The sequence below is a fragment of the Nicotiana tabacum genome, chromosome 19, assembly GCF_000715075.1.
Source record: "Nicotiana tabacum cultivar K326 chromosome 19, ASM71507v2, whole genome shotgun sequence".
NCBI lineage: Eukaryota > Viridiplantae > Streptophyta > Magnoliopsida > Solanales > Solanaceae > Nicotiana > Nicotiana tabacum.
Genome location: NC_134098.1, coordinates 98157439 through 98171081, shown reverse-complemented (window position 1 = coordinate 98171081; position 13643 = coordinate 98157439). Strand labels below are relative to the sequence as shown.

Sequence of the window (13643 nt, the reverse complement as noted above, 5' to 3'; positions counted from 1 at the left end):
CTTTCCTTAATGCTGCATTACCCTAAATATTTTAGGGCAGATTTTGACCTATACACTAATTATTTGTGATATCATATGGACGGAAAAAATTGTTAAAGTTATAACTTATAAATACTTTATATTACGTAAAGATATTAAACCAGGAATAGATAAGTTTAACACAGTACTCTTTATCTATATAGCATGTAATTGGTATTAGGTGTAATGTTAGGATTGTATAACTAAAAAATTGTGGCACGCAAATTGAATTTAAGTTCGATCACCTGAGAAGGTACCAGTTGAACCAATCATCGACCAAAGGCATTAAAGACAGTGTATTGAAACAGAAAATTCATAAAAGAAACAGATACAAGTAATCTTCTTCCTTAAACACATGCCTTGAGACAAACTTGACCAACTAAATTTAGTACAATTACAAAATTCAAGAGTGCAATCCTGCTTGTGTTTGAAGTTTAAAACAAAAAAACTAAGTTGCATTCAAACTCCTTCACTGCCTCATGAATGTTGGAAGGAAGTTTCTATATCATCTTCTAATTCCAAAGATGGTTCTTCTACCTAAGCTGCAAGATTAGTATACTGCCATATGTAAATTCCAGTATCATGAAGCCTTCTTTAAAATTGATCTGCCTTTGCAATGAATCAAGTTCTTCCCGCAAAACCAATAAAAAAAGCATCAAAAAACAACAATGTGCTCCTTAAGTATATATTGCACCCTGCACCCTAAAATATAAAGAAGTTGTTTGAGGGCAGGGTTCCAGTAGTTTCTTCAAATGGAAGAAAAAGGAGAAGAAACCATTAAACAACAATTAGTTTAGCTTTCTCACTGACCTTTCGGGTGTCAACCAATAATGTAGTCTACAAATCCCAAATACCATATTAAATTCTGAGGCTATCTACTGAAAGTTCTTTCTCTGATAGCAATTTCAGTTTCTGTAAAACAAGATGAGAAGAATGAGTTCAGACTAAGGATATATTTCACTTGACTAATAGTTCCTAATTTTGGCAAATCTTATAGCTCTATAGCCTGGAAAGCTGCTTCATCATCAGATTGCAGTTTCAACAATTTGGATGTTGAAATGAGGAGAAGGCCTATCGGAGATTAATGGATAACTTCGCTTGTATGCCATCATAAACAGACGTTTTTTTAATAAATAGCTTTGCTTGTATACCTTTGTAAACAAACTTTTTAGTAAATCCAATATTCACATGCGGCAAAACTTGAAGTGGTTAATCTGGCATGGATCAACTCATCTTATGTAAAACTTAAATTTTAACTCATGAATCTTGGAGTTTTATCTTGAAAAACCTGAAGTCTCTGAATGACTGATGCCAAGATTGATCATTTTAGGATGAATGTTTTGCAAGCGTGTAAAAGAGTTATTCATACATCTTTTTTCTAGAGAGGAAGATTGTGAGAATTCTTAGAAAATCAAAAGGCACGTCACAAAAAAACTCCTGGATGAAGTAATATTACCGTGATGTACTGAGGTGGATCATCTAGACTAGTTGTGCCAAGGACCACTTCCCTCCTTAACTTTGATGTAAGTTTGTGACAAACCCTAAGCTGCATAGAAGAATATCAACAATATACCATTTCAGAGGCCTAAGCCTTCCCTAGGTGGAAAGCCAGTGGATGGAAATTACAATTTAAGGGTTTACCTCAGATCGAGTTGCACCACCGATAATGAAAACAAATATCCGCTGTCCCATGTTCTTAAAATCAGTTGAAAAACTTCTGAGATTAGAGTCGCTAGAAAAAATTCCAACAAAGGCATAAGACAAGGTGAGGGAAAGCATAATGAAGAATTGAATGAATAAATATGGTACTTGTGTTTCTGAAAAGTGACAATATCTTCATAATGAAATCAAGGAGGTCTGGATCTTCAAGGATAAAAAAAAAATCTATTAAAGATGATATTCCACGGGGAAACCTTGAATATCCATCGTCAGAAGTACGAGAACGTGCCCAATTTGGCGTCCTTCTTGATCTCACTGAGCGTGGATTAGTAGATTCAGCAGTCTTTGGTGGGGCATTCCTTACAGAAGATCCATTGACCTCACGAGTAGCTGGTTGAGGACTGTTCATGCATTGATAATCATCTTTTGGCAAGTCACCTTTACACATTTTCTCAACCAACTCCTGAAAGAAGCAGGATTGGTTATATGATTTAGTAAGTATGAAGTATGAGCAAAGCCATTTGAAGAGCTATTTGATTAAACGTTAAAGCATTCAGAAAGTCTGGAAACTAATGGAAGCTGAATGTATCCGCTGTCACACAATGGCAGTTTAAAGAAGCATCTTTTGTGAAAGCATCATGTCTGCTTTCTAAGCATTGTAGCCCCCAAACTCTAAAATAGAGTTCCAATAAGAGAGGCAAGGTCAATTGTACCCTGCGATTCCAAGTATGGAAGTTTCTGGAATATAATTTAGAACCCTCCAGTGATAAGAAGGTAAATTGGTCCTTAAGCAAATTCCATTTTTAATAAAGTACTGGGAAGGTATCTTCTATGTGGCGCATAAATAAGATCTTCCAGTCAAATTATCCTCTAATATTCTCAGTGCTAGGTTGTTCAGTGGATTAAGTCAGTCAATTAGGACGTAAATCCTACAGTTCATGTAGAAATTTGAAGTTAACACCTATCTGGTTGCAAGTCGACCATTAGTTTCCTATTCCAACACTAAAAGTCAACTTAATCAAGATATAATCATGGCTGCCAGCAGAAACTGCAACACTCTTACACTAACAATCTCACAGCACTAAACTAAAGATGAAAATATCTTGTCAGTTTACTTCTGCAAAATTACATTCAAGGAGGATTAGGAAGTCTTATAACGAACCTCTATCACGGGATAAAAACGGAATAACTGCCATGTTTCTTCCTCTCCAGTTCGATCCTGTCTAGCTGCTTTCCCTTTCTAATATGCAAGCAACAAAATCTAGCAACTGTCAGGTCTCATTTTGGCATAATGAGCTGAAGTCTCCAGGTAAGTTTTAATGTTTACCTTTTGTGAATCAAACTTCAGGGAGAAGCTTCCACTTGACGCCTTCCGTTTTTCTGAACCCTCCAGCATTCTCATATTTTTCACCGCCTTCATATCCTCAGGTGACAGTTTTGCTAACTAAGAAAAAAAGTATCTATATTAAAACTTTCCAAGGTTCCTTAGCTTCAATTTGCAGTATAGATGAACCAATACAAAGTATATCCATGCATTTGAGACAATGAATAACTTTAAAAGTTGATTCTAGGACTAGAAAATGGATAAATGGATGACAGATGAATTACCCTTGTGCATGAAAATGTAACTTGACCAACCATATTTTCTTATGGCATAAAAACATCTGGTTGAGAACTTTTTTCTCAAATGGTTCATTCTCAAAATATTATCCAAGGAGGCCAGGAAATCCCTGAGAGCATTGATCTAAAAGTCACATGGTAAAATTGTTCCATAAATTAGAACTTTTTTTTGGACATACTCTTTTCACAATTCCTAAACTACATTCAGACACATTATAAGTGTAATCTGATTGAAAAAACTATGTGAAAGGTCAAAACAGAAACCTGATCTCTCTTAAGCTGACTGCATTATTGCTCATAGGAACATCTTTTTTTTTTGGTATTATTTGGAACACTGCGTAGAAATCCCAACATTTTTAACTTGGAAAAATTTGTTGTTTGTGATGCCCTATTTCATATTCTTCCGATACTTATGGCTTCTTTAGTTATTTCTGGGCATCATCTTTCTCAATGGATTACCGAAACTATTACACTTCTCTTCAGAAGATTCTTTCTTCCCTTAAAGCAACAGCAGGAACTGCTAATCTCCAATTGTTTTATTACGTGTCCATATAATACAGGCATGCAAATCCACCATTAGATCGTTTGCACAAAAGTTCAATGATAGGCTAGAGACGGGAATCAGACTGTTTTAAGAAATAAGCATGCATGAAATACCTGCATCAGTTTTGCTGCTTTGTCGCCCTCAAATTTTTCTGGATAAACAGATGCATAAATCATCATCAAGCGTAATTTATTTTCACCTGCAGTATCCTACATGCTGCGAAGTTATTACAAAGACCATGCTTGGAAGTGGAAATTACAATGAGTTTGAATACTTGTATTCTGAGCCAGCATAAACATTATCACCTGCTTCGTCCTTAGAAAATGGATAATTTCCTTCGTTCCTGCATCGCCAAAGACAAGATCCTGCTCTAGCTGTCCAAGTTCCCGAAGACCCATTTCTCGGATAACTTTATTAAGCTCACCTGCAATCTGACCAATCAAGCAATGAAATAAACTTCAGCATTTTATTGCAGGCAAGGTTCATCACATAGTCAAAATTCAGTTGGTCCTAAATAAACAAAGAATATCTATACGGACTTCAACATTGGTAAGACCTATGACATTGAGGCTATTATGTCTCTTAAACACCTCAGTAGATTTTGTATTCAAATAAGATATGACCATCCTCATAAGCTCTAGTTTACTGCCGATGGAGTCGGGAAGTAGCTGGTGTGTTGTTGGGGATTATACAAAGTTAGAATACAAACCTAAACCGATGAAACTAGCTCCTAAGAGTTGTACATCCAAAAGTACGTCAATGGTAATTTCTTACAGTCGACCTCTATTCAAGTACGAGTTACTTGCATTTAGAATTATTAAGTGTTACTCCATAATTACTAGTTGTGAAAAAGGACGAAAATGGTTAAGTTTGCTCTTTGAAAGAGAGGAAGAAGTTTGCACATGGATCCAGTACGAAGGAACAAACCTCAACATGGATAGAGAGTCTCTCCTTTTGTTCATTATACTGTGGCAAAGCTTGGACCATCTTCTGCAAGTCCCGTGTAGATAATTCACCTCCATCTCTATGTAAAAGTAGATTCGAGTTGAGTGATTATCAGAAAAATGGAAGTTTCATGAATAAAATTTTGTACATCTACTCATCTATATAGCTAATAAATCACAGCTATGATCAATTGGTCACAACTAAAACAATTATAAGACGCTCTAGATTAATTACTTGGCCTCTTCACTGCATTCCAATTATTCCAGTTGAATTTACAAGTAAAATAAATACCTCAAAAGATTTTTTTCCCCAAAAGTACACACACATATAGAGTGCAACTGTTTCTGAAATAAAGTAAACAACTAATGTGCTACCTAAAAGATGTGTATGAAAAGCAAAAGCTATATTTTGAAGCTCAAGCCTCTGTCGTCAATGGCTCTCGGATCAGACAAGTTTTCCATGCTTGTTATCTGCCAGTTAACAGACAAAACCCGGGGTCGTTTGGTACGTGGGATAAGGTGGATAAAGTGTGGGATTAAATTTATAATCCTCAGTCTTAGTACAGGATATCCCACCTTATCCTACCTTATCCCATCAAACTTGGGATTATATTATCCGACCTTCCAGGTGAGATAAGATTATAATCCGGGATAATTTAGTCTGCGTACCAAACGGCCCTTGAATTATTATGCATTAGAATTATACCATGCATAGATTCAGTGGTGAATGATTATTTGATGCTATGCACTTCTTAAAATTATTGGTCCATAATAACATGAGAAATATCATGATAGCATATAGTCAAAGGTTTCAGGCACATAACATGATAATCAGCAAAATATGAAAATAAGAAACTGCTGAAATAAGCTACTTTTCAGATTGAGAAACTTGGCAGAGTCCCTCAACCTCTTGATACTTATAAGACTCAGAACAACATCTCATGCTGAACTTACTACAAGTTACTGAATGCTGCATCATCCACAGACATGAAGCACAGTACGTACTATAATTATTATGTTACAGGTCTTCACAAATTTACCAAAGGAATAAAATTTTATCATTTACAGCTAAAACACCAACCTCTGCTCCATCTGTGCTGCTTTGTTCTTAGAAACGAAGTTTGTAAACCTATCGTGGAGTCGTTCACTAGCCTGATAGAGTCTTTAGTTAGGAGCAGAAGTAACATATGACACTCACAAGCATCAAAGGAATAAGGAAATTCTTAAGACTTACATCAGCTATATGAGTATGCCGTAGCTCCAACCAAACAGGATCCTGATCTTCCAAAAGAACTTCCTTCTTCTCAGGTGGACTACCTGATTTGCTAGGAACCTGATGTGAGATACATTTCGATCAAACACCAGGAAAATCTTGATATAAGAGATCCAGAACATGAAGCAATGCGTACCTCATGTACGTATTTATTTCCATCCATATCAAGCAGGTCATGACACATGGCATCATATGTCCATTCATGAATCACAGGAGCAATCTAAACAAGAAGATTTGTCGTTATATTAATAATAATGAAAAAAGACCGGGCTGACTGATATTTATCAACAAAATCAATTCAAAACCTGGTCAACAGATCTGTCCAGAATCAGTAATTCACATGTCTCTTTCTGCGGAAAATTAGGAATACTAGACCGATACATAGTGATATTGTTCCATATAGCTGTAGCGAGCTTTTCAGGAACTAATTCACGGAAATTTGTTGTTGATCCATCACGTCCCTTGGGACCTCGATAACGCACAAAAGGAAATTCCTGGATGTAAAGACAAAGGTTTAGCCAAACTAAGTTGGTCACTGGGAACTGTAAGTGGAAGATATACAGAACTCGAAGGCATATATGAAAATGCAACATCTTTTATACCTAAAGAGCAGCCACAACTGTACCAACTTTATCAACAAATTCTTTTTGATAGAATAATGGTAACATAAACTGATAAAAAGCTAGTACCAGTAGTCTTTTGGTTTGTACATTTTACATAAAACTTCAGATGAAAGAGCAAGTCACCACATTTGTGAAGCTTAAAATTACCTTCAGCGAAGCAAAAACAGTGGCAATTCTTGTGGCCATTACATTCAAGCAAGCATCAGTACGCCGGGAATTTTGAGCACTTTCACCAAACAACTCTTCAAGTGCTCTTTCATGGTCAGTGACAAATCCCTGTGATAAAAGCTGACATATTAATAAAGTTGCAATCCACAAAATTCTTACATCAATCAACAGATCAACTACTCAATTCCAAATTAGTTGGGGTCGGCTATGTGAATCATCTATGTCCGTTTCTATTGATCCAGGTTCATTTCATATATGCTGCATCATTTTTCATTCATCAAAATTGTAAAATTCTTCTAATGTCCCAGTTTATAGACAGATATTGAACTAAATGCTCCAAGTAAGGCGAGAAATTGTTTGTCGAAATATTTGCCGAAGTACCTGGCTGTCTATTGGGAAGTACTCCAAATTCATCTGCATTGTGCAAAAAATGAAAAAGAAAAAAAATGAATAAGAAGATTCAGTCAAACTTGTGAAGATATCAATTTCATGATGCACACAGTATTGTAGACAGAAACACATGATTATTACCTCTCCTAGTGCACCTATACGGGGTATTACACTTGTGTCATTCTTGATGCGGGCAACCAGGTCCTTAGGTATTGGGGAACTGAAGTATACATATGCTCTGAAGAAAATAGGAAAATAATAGAAGTAAGATGACAAGAACCGTAGGATTCACTTACATTAAACAAAGTGTGGTACACTTGATTTTCTAGAGAACGAGATCCTGTCACATACTTCCTGTATAAAGGTTCTCTTCCTGACATATCGGACAAGAACATGACAACGCTGCAAATTCAAAATTTAAAGGTTAGTTCTCATTTTATTAAGTGCTGCAGAAGGAAAAGGAATCCGATGTTTTCGACAAGAATCACTGAATTAACTGAACCGATGTTTCTAAATGCAAACCAGCTTTGCTCTTATCCAATAAAGGTTAATCAAGATATGAAATTCAAAATTATGTCTGCACAAATGATGAGCATAAAATTTTGGAAATGGGTACAATCATACAGGAATTTGAAGGTAAGGGGCAATGGAGGTGAAGAATAGAACATTAAAGATCATGTATGAAGGAAATAGGCAGTTCTCATGCTTTGTATACAAAATCAAGCAGAGATGATTATGTAGAGAAGGGATGTTGAAAAAAAGATCATACTTCTCCTTTGACGGTTGGATGAAGTAAATAGCATCCATTGTTGGTAAAGGTTGCCTTCTTCTAAAAAGATCTTCCACCACTGTCATAATAAATACACATAATGAATCAGGACAGTTTCAAGAACTAACAACTAATGATTAACCTACATCGGGCTTTGGGACTCATTGCACCAGGGTTTGGTGACAAAGTCAATAAGACTTATGTGACTGAACAGAACTAGAGATCACAGAGTCTTAACTTCTGTGGTGCCACAAACATTTTATTTTCTACATAGAAATTTATAAGCGGAAACATAACCTAATGAAACTAGTCAGCACTCACTTCTCATTGAGATATGCAATTTATTCTTGGTTTGTTGAAGGGGTTTGACAATTTATTTTGTGAGGGCAGATTGTCAACTACGTAGAACTACAATTCCGCAGACAAACTAAAAAGTTCATTGTATGCGGAGCTCACATGAAACTCCTTGGTCTGTGATATCAGCCATTTTGCATGTGGAAGACATTACTTTTACTGTTACTTTATCCATGATAAGAACCTGCATAAAAGTAGTTCAGCAGAGAATAAGTTCCAAAAAAAGGCAATTTCCCCACGCTCTCAGGTTTAAATCAACAGAACAGTCTTCCACAGAACATGTACTAAATAGCTATATTTTAATGTTAACTAACAATCATGATATGAAAAGATATACGTTGAGCAGATACGTCAAAAAGATATAAATTGGCATCATCATATAATTAGATGTTTACAAAGCACCATAAACGTGAGAAGGAATTCAATCAACCTAGCAACAAGGAAGTGAATGTTGTGCATGGGGTAGAAAAGTCTTAGAGCATGACAGCAAAAGGCATAGTTCAAGTGCAGCCTGTAACTCAAAACTTTACTGTCTCCAATTCAAATTGTTGTCACCAGAAACAAATAACAATGTTAGTTGGTTCTCTCAATCCTCCACTGAAGACATCAGTCCTAAATCCCCATTTCAATGCAATATTTTGAATAGTATTTATTTGAAGGTAGCAGGATGTTGCAACAACAGGGAAGCTCATTCGTTTGATCATGCTTTTTTTGAATACCTCAACTTCCCCCCATATTAGTAATTGAAAATTATAAGTATGTTTAGACAATGTAATCTAGTTTAAAATTTGACAACTGAAACGTGGGCAAAAATACAATGATATTTCTGTATGAAAATTATTTTGAAGTATTGTGTTAACTCTACGTCGTAGATTATCTAATGATTATTTTGTATTTGCTGTAAAATTTACAATTGTGTATTGCCCTTTTTTTTTTAATATCTAAACAGTAAATCTATTTAGAAGTGTCAATGGTTATTACAAAGAACACAGTAACAACAAGTGCCAAGCTATGCCATCTAAGCTCCGGATAAGCAGTCTCCTTTCCTTAAGACGCATGCCCATGTTATTAGACGGTCAATCATGACTCTACATGCTATTTTTTATTTTACTTTGTTAGATAGTTATGTGTAAATAGTCCTTATCCCATATCTAGTAGGAGTAGAATATAGGAGTAGAATGTGTCCTAGTCCCATATGTAATAGAATATGTATTATATATAAAGCTCATTGTATCATTGTTAAAAAAAAGATTTTTCTCCCGTGCATTCTCACATGGTATCAGAGCTTCAGTGAGAAAATTATCGTTGTGCGTTATTCCAGCGACATCCGGGAAGAAAGATCTCGTCGCCGTGCAATTTTCCGGCAACTTCATCTTGTTCTCAGGGTTCATCACTGCTACAGTGGTGCTGCGCATATACCAGTACCACCATCAGATCTGCGACCAAACCCCAGAAATCCCAATACCATTGAAATAGAAAAGTCGGTCACCGTGCGTCTTTCCAGTTGACGACTCAAGATTGATTTGTGTTATCTCCTCATCGGTAAGTGTTATGCGAAAACCAACACTATCATCTTGTTCGAAAAAGTCGGGCGACAAAACCCCCAGTTAGTCGCTCCGGCAGAAAGTCCCTCATGCGCCTCCAAGCGCCACCAGAACTAGGGTTCCGACGAGCTACAATAATTTTTCCGGCATGTGTGAGCCATTCCGGCCACGTTTTTACAAAACATCTTCAGGACAACTTACTCGTCCAGCAATTTCGAGCCTACCCATATAAATTACATCAAATTCTGATAACTTTTAATTTTTTTCCGGCGTGAACAATGCACTTTTCTGGCGTGAACAGTAATTTCCAGAAAAGTTCTGTTTGCTGGTGGTGTTCTAGAACCTATTTTGCAGTGTTCCGGTGACTTTTCGGCCAAGTTCTGTTTATCAGCAACCACATGGTTTTGTTGCTCAGGAGGAGTTTAGTGGTCTTGTATGTCGAATGATCAACTTGCAGATATTTTCACCAAATCCCTCACTGGTCCTCGTATTAGTTACATATGTAACAAGCTCGGTACATATGATTTGTATGCACCGACTTGAGGGGGAGTGTTAGATAATTATGTGTAAATAGTCATTGTCCCATATCTAGTAGGAGTAGAATATGTCCTAATCCCATATATAGTAGGATTAGAATATGTCATAGTCCCATATGTAGTAGAAGTAGAATATGTATTATATATAGGCCTCATTGTATCATTGTTAAAAAATAGATTTTTCTCCCGTGCATTCTCACATACTTCAAGTTCACACATTCAATGTCAAATCTAGGAATGGCTTAAAAGAGTTTGAGACCAATATGAAGAAAAACACGTCTAAATATACTTGATGCTTAATCTTGATAAGAAGTAATGTAATAGCTTTGAAATTCCTCTGATACCATAAAAAGTATGTCAACAGACACAAATTGCTCATGCACACTTTGACTATTGACATACTCAACAGGAGACTTTGCTCCGATACATGATCAAGCAATTGTCAAATGACTCAGATGACAAGTTAGAGTATTCATGTCAAATTAATCAAGTTGTATTGGATAAGATAAATTATTACAAACCATGTATGTCAAAACTTGATAACATGGGTAAACAGGACATATTTTAGAAGTTTGTGTTGACAGCATAGCAAGCGAGTCTTGGCACAATGGTAGAGTTTCTCCTCTGATTCACAGTTCAAGGAGTGGAAACAACCTATTTGCAAAAATGTAAGGAGAAGGCTGCATACGGTATACACCACTCTCCCCCTAACCCCACTAGCTGGGAAGCACTTCATGCACAAGGTAAACCAAAATTGAAGCTGGTAGGACTCACAACACAACATAACAAAATAATAGCTTTCCCTAAACAAGAGATAAGATTTGCGAATAAGTATTTAAGACTATAAAATATAAAGAAAATATAATCGTTTCAAAGATAACAGATAAAATTTAACAAACTGATTTCATGTAACAAATCCCTCCTTTTAACATACCTTCCATGAAGATCTTGAATCTCCTGAACCTGAAGATCCAAGCATTTCATGTAATAGTCCTATAACAAAAATACACCAACACGTCAGTGCATTAGTATAAAACCATTTAATGAAGTGTAAAGCTCCATGCACACCCAAAGAGATCAAGGGATAAAGAGGTGGAGAAAGTTCAATGCATCAGGAAGAATCAGTAATCTGGTGGTATTGACATAAGTCGATGCTGCAATAGAATTAGAAATCTTAGGCTACACTTCATTACTCCACATGACTTCTCTTCGTACATATTTCTTGTTGCCGGATTGAAAAGATGAGAGCAAAAGGTTAGATGATTTCACTAGTTAATGTCTCCCAAAGAGATCAAGGGATAAAGAGGTGGAGAAAGTTCAATGCATCAGGAAGAATCAGTAATCTGGTGGTATTGACATAAGTTGATGCTGCAATAGAATTAGAAATCTTAGGCTACACTTCATTACTCCACATGACTTCTCTTCGTACATACTTCTTGTTGCCGGATTGAAATAATGAGAGCAAAAGGTTAGATGATTTCACTAGTTAATGTCTCCCGTTTGCATCTCTCTTCTTCCACTTTTCAATAGTCCAACTGCTAGGTGAACTCCACACTGCATTTATTAGAAGACTTGTACACCACATGGGTAAAATGGCTCTTATGACCTAACTGATTTCATGAAGTGTTGCGTTGCTTGACATTAATTCTCTCTCCGCTACTCGTTGTGCATCAACGTTAAAGATTCAGCTTAATACATATTTAGGAAGGCAACCCAAAATCAACCAATCACTTAGTACAGTTGGTGAATTTTCAAAGAGACGGAAAGAAGTTGTGCAAGCCTCCACATGTTAACAACAAATACACCCCCCCCCCCTCCCTTATTTTTTTCAATTTAAGGCACTAACGTAAGAATCAAAACTCATCAGCTCCTACTTGAAATCCAAGAAGTTATGTCAAATCTGCACAATGCTGAATATCTACCATGCTTCCTTGGGTTGTTGGGGGGGGGGGTTATTTAGCATCTAAATTGCAATAGTTTTTTAATACTAATGATAAGGTCTGGGATGATCCAGAAAGCACTTGATCATATATCATCAAATAACCTCTAAGAAATATAAATGACTTAAGAATTAAGTAGTATGTAACAGGCTCTAAATTTTTCTCATGCCAATTATACGACCTAAAAAATAAAACCATCACATTAAAGCAACTGATTTATTAAAAGAACCAAAAGGCATTGCATCTAATATCTGTCATCAGCATTTTAACGGCCGGAAAGTCTTTTATCAAAACTAGTTGGATTGCTAATATGCTACGAACGCAAATTCTCAAAAATTGAGCATTGATTTCACAAGTGTTGAGTAATAAAAAATCTGAAGTAAATGCGATATAAGTGCTTACGATCACGGCTGACATGCTTGAAATTCTTATACTCTGTGCCATGGGAGGACGTTTCTGAATCTGAAAATGACATTATTCTCTATGCAAATTCGGTTCTATGAATTTTAACTGAATTTTTCGAACATACAGAATTGAATTGGAAGTTTTCTGAGAGAAAGAGAGAGACGTAGATAGAAAGTGGAGGGAGAAAATTGTTGGAGAGTGCGTTTTTGAAGGGGAGACTCAAAGAAAGAGTCGTTAAAACTTCGTGGGGAAGCACAAAGAACTCTAACGGTGGGTTTCTTTGTAAATTTCTCTTTCTCGTCCTTCAATTCTCTCTTATTTCTACTTATTCCTCCCTTCTTTTCCTTTTCTTACACAATAAGTATTATTATAATGTTATTCCCTTTTCATTTTCGTTCGATACCAAAATCTCCATATTCCTTATTCAATGGCATCCAATTTGTTCCCCAAAATGCTTGAAGTAGTTTGCAAATCATTCATTTGTTGGAATAATAATGATTAGTAACTTCTAAGTTCTTTACAACTAAAAATTAAGTTTTCGATTATATTTTATTGATATTAACGGTAAAATTGAAGATTTCAATTTACTTGAGTACTAAGTAAAAATATAATAAACTATTAAAAATGTTATTTTGAGTTTAATTGATGCGGTGAGTGTAATTGTGAAAATTGGGGCCATTTTTCATATTCATTTTTGGAAGTTAAAAAAAAAAAAGCCTATGAATATGAGTAAGTAATTTATATTTGATACCCACAACTTTAGACTTGGCATGTTAGGTACTCCAACAAACTGCTACTGGCAACCAACTAATCGTGCATCATCAACTCAATACGACATACCCAGATTATTAAAAAA

The 13643-nt window shown here is 35.8% G+C and overlaps 1 protein-coding gene across 2 annotated transcripts; it reads right to left on the bottom strand.

Annotated features, from left to right (window-relative positions):
- Nucleotides 1–315: 315 nt before the first annotated feature.
- LOC107777650 (protein transport Sec1a-like) lies at nt 316–13029 on the bottom strand. Of its 2 annotated transcripts, XM_016597734.2 has the most exons (22): nt 12785–13027; nt 11377–11435; nt 8465–8546; nt 8009–8087; nt 7591–7641; nt 7381–7477; nt 7231–7263; nt 6829–6957; nt 6364–6552; nt 6195–6278; nt 6020–6118; nt 5867–5937; nt 4769–4865; nt 4147–4272; nt 3955–4050; nt 3005–3121; nt 2840–2917; nt 1932–2140; nt 1660–1750; nt 1475–1564; nt 829–930; nt 316–720 (listed from the first exon to the last, which is right to left on the bottom strand). In XM_016597734.2, the coding sequence occupies exons 1-21, from the start codon at nt 12855–12857 to the stop codon at nt 877–879; spliced, it is 2004 nt and encodes a 667-aa protein (XP_016453220.1). In that variant the 5' UTR covers nt 12858–13027; the 3' UTR covers nt 316–720; nt 829–876. The 2 variants fall into 2 exon arrangements, with proteins under 2 accessions (XP_016453220.1, XP_075094340.1); XM_075238239.1 differs by having other exon boundaries at nt 7231–7477; nt 12785–13029.
- Between the last annotated feature and the right edge of the window lie 614 nt (nt 13030–13643).

Excerpts from the sequence above, each read along its gene's own strand:
- LOC107777650 (XM_075238239.1), bottom strand. The coding sequence starts at position 12,857 with ATGTCATTTTCAGATTCAGAAACGTCCTCCCATGGCACAGAGTATAAG. Across the intron at positions 4,866-5,866 it reads GCAGCACAGATGGAGCAGAG|AGATGGAGGTGAATTATCTA; the intron begins GTTGGTGTTTTA and ends ACTTTTACATAG. Across the intron at positions 3,122-3,954 it reads AAGCAGCAAAACTGATGCAG|TTAGCAAAACTGTCACCTGA; the intron begins GTATTTCATGCA and ends TTTTTTTCTTAG.